The sequence below is a fragment of the Anopheles marshallii genome, chromosome 2 (assembly GCF_943734725.1).
Source record: "Anopheles marshallii chromosome 2, idAnoMarsDA_429_01, whole genome shotgun sequence".
In the NCBI taxonomy this organism is placed as follows: domain Eukaryota; kingdom Metazoa; phylum Arthropoda; class Insecta; order Diptera; family Culicidae; genus Anopheles; species Anopheles marshallii.
Window position 1 is genome coordinate 24158950 of NC_071326.1, and position 2221 is coordinate 24161170.

The 2221-nt window shown below is 50.2% G+C and overlaps 1 protein-coding gene across 1 annotated transcript; it reads left to right on the forward strand.

The window, feature by feature from the left end:
• Positions 1-240: 240 nt before the first annotated feature.
• On the forward strand, positions 241-1880 carry LOC128709177 (myosin regulatory light chain 2). Its single transcript, XM_053804160.1, has 3 exons — positions 241-361; positions 1068-1274; positions 1379-1880. The coding sequence occupies exons 1-3, from the start codon at positions 359-361 to the stop codon at positions 1790-1792; spliced, it is 624 nt and encodes a 207-aa protein (XP_053660135.1). The 5' UTR covers positions 241-358; the 3' UTR covers positions 1793-1880.
• Positions 1881-2221: the final 341 nt, after the last annotated feature.

Genomic DNA, 2221 nt, shown 5'->3' on the forward strand with positions numbered 1-2221 from the left:
CCAGTTCGCCGGAGGCCGGGAGACCGGAACGCACCGGGGACCGGGGGGGGGAATGCAAAGTGGCCATGCACGGGGCGGTTGGTACGGTGTGCGCAAACGCATCCGCCACCTTTAGCCAGGGAGTTTCGGCCGAATGTGAGCCCGTGCACTAGCCGCGTTCGCCTAATAATAGGCCTGCGCATACCGCGACGCGCAGTACGAATTATAAAAGACTGTTTTGTCGGTCGCCGAATAAGGCGAATAAGACCCGCCTGAAGGAAGGAAGCAACCGTAGTTATCAGCGACGGTGCTTCTTTAAAATCAGTCGCTCACGAGCTGTAATCGAGTAGAGTCGTTCTAATCTAACCAGCTAAGCACCATGGTAAGGACCAGTTGTTGCGGCCAGCTTCAAAGATCCGGCCCGTTGCGACACTTGGCAAAACCCGTTCCGCCTCTCTGTTCATCCAAAGTGTAAAGCGTACCAACGGCAATCGTTGCAAGCGGAGTTAGAGCATAGTGAAACTGTTTCATTCAACATTTTCGGAATATCCTTTCAAGAAGCGTAGCGAAATTGTTTAGACACAAGTGCCTGAAAGTGAGGACTGCGGTGAGGACTGTTGCAAAGTTTAACTTGTACGAATTTGTCTGGTGGATCGGTGGACCGATAGAACGAACCGAACTTCCAAAGATGTTAGATATCGTGTGTGCTTTTCCACGGCTGATTAAACTTAACGAACCATCCGGTGAAGATGAACAAAATCGATACGTAGTGTGATGAAATCTCTGCTCGTTGCGCAACCGTGTGTGATTGCGATCGCTACTCACGCATCGTGAACTGAGGCGTGAATTTTCCCCGATTCGTTTCTAAAAATAGTTGCACCATTGGACGGAATTCTATTCGCTCATTGCTTGCCCTCGGAACGGGAGGGAGATGAAACTTTTGCCCAGAACTGCTGTTGCATACGTGTTTTCAAGGATGAACAGAGAATCGATGATGGAACAGTGTTTTGCCGAGATCTGCGTTACCTGTTGCCTGAATTGCCGTTTTCCTAATGGTTTCCCACCACCTTCCATGTCTCACCCTATAGTCTGAGAAGGAGAAGAAGGTCAAGAAGAAGAAGGCGTCGTCCAAGGATGAAACTCCGGCCGACACCCCTGCAGATACCCCAGCAGCACCGACCCCCTCGGACTCCCAGCGCGGATCGACCCGCGGCTCGTCGTCCCGCAAGGCAAAGAAGGCCCCATCTTCGGTCTTCGTGCTTTTCTCCCAGAAGCAGATCGCCGAATTCAAAGAGGTGTGTATGATCGACGATCCAGATCGTTGAGATACCGACAGGTGGCAGATTCGGTCTTATCGCTAACGTTTGCCACTATACCATCCCTCTTCCTTTCTGACCAGGCTTTCGCGCTAATGGACAACGACAAGGATGGTGTCATTGGCAAGAACGATCTCCGCTCCACCTTCGACGCTCTGGGCAAGCTGGTGTCCGACAAGGAGCTGGACGAGATGCTCGGTGAGGCTACGGGACCGCTCAACTTCACCCAGCTGCTGACGCTGTTCGCCAACCGCATGTCGGGTGGTGGTACCGATGACGACGATGTCGTCATCAACGCGTTCAAGGCCTTCGACACCAACGGCAAGATCGATGGCGAGAAGTTCCGCTTCGCTCTGACCCACTGGGGCCAGGACAAGTTCACCGAGGACGAGTGTGACGATGCATTCGATCAGATGGTCATTGACGATAAGGGCTACATCGACACTGCTGCTCTGATCGCCATGCTCACCGGATCCGAGGAGGAGGCGGAAGAATAAATTTTATAATTAAAGCCAAAAAACAAAACCAAAAAAACTAACCAAAAAAAAAATCTAAACAATGAATTCTGTTTATTTTGTATAATTACCTTCGTTTCGAAGTTCGTCTTTTTTCTATACACACTGTCATTCGATTTTCTATTGTTTTTTGCTTGTGTTTGTAGTTATGTTTGTTTTGTATTTGTAACTCGCCACCCAACATCAACACCCACGCTGGCCACCAGAACGTTGGCCGGTCGCCACACGAGCGCAACAAACAACAGAAACACCCGATTTACCATCATCGTCATCATCGCCACCGTCACCGTTTGGGTGACGGACGGTGAGGCTGCCAATGCTACCCAGCGTGTGCTCAACAGAACAAATGAAAACAACACCATCAGCAACAACATTAACATCAACAACAACATGAGAGAAACAACATCAAAC

Bases quoted from the DNA above. Each gene is read 5' to 3' on its own strand.
- LOC128709177 (XM_053804160.1), top strand. The intron at 1,275-1,378 runs GTGTGTATGATC...CTTTCTGACCAG, and splicing joins AGATCGCCGAATTCAAAGAG to GCTTTCGCGCTAATGGACAA.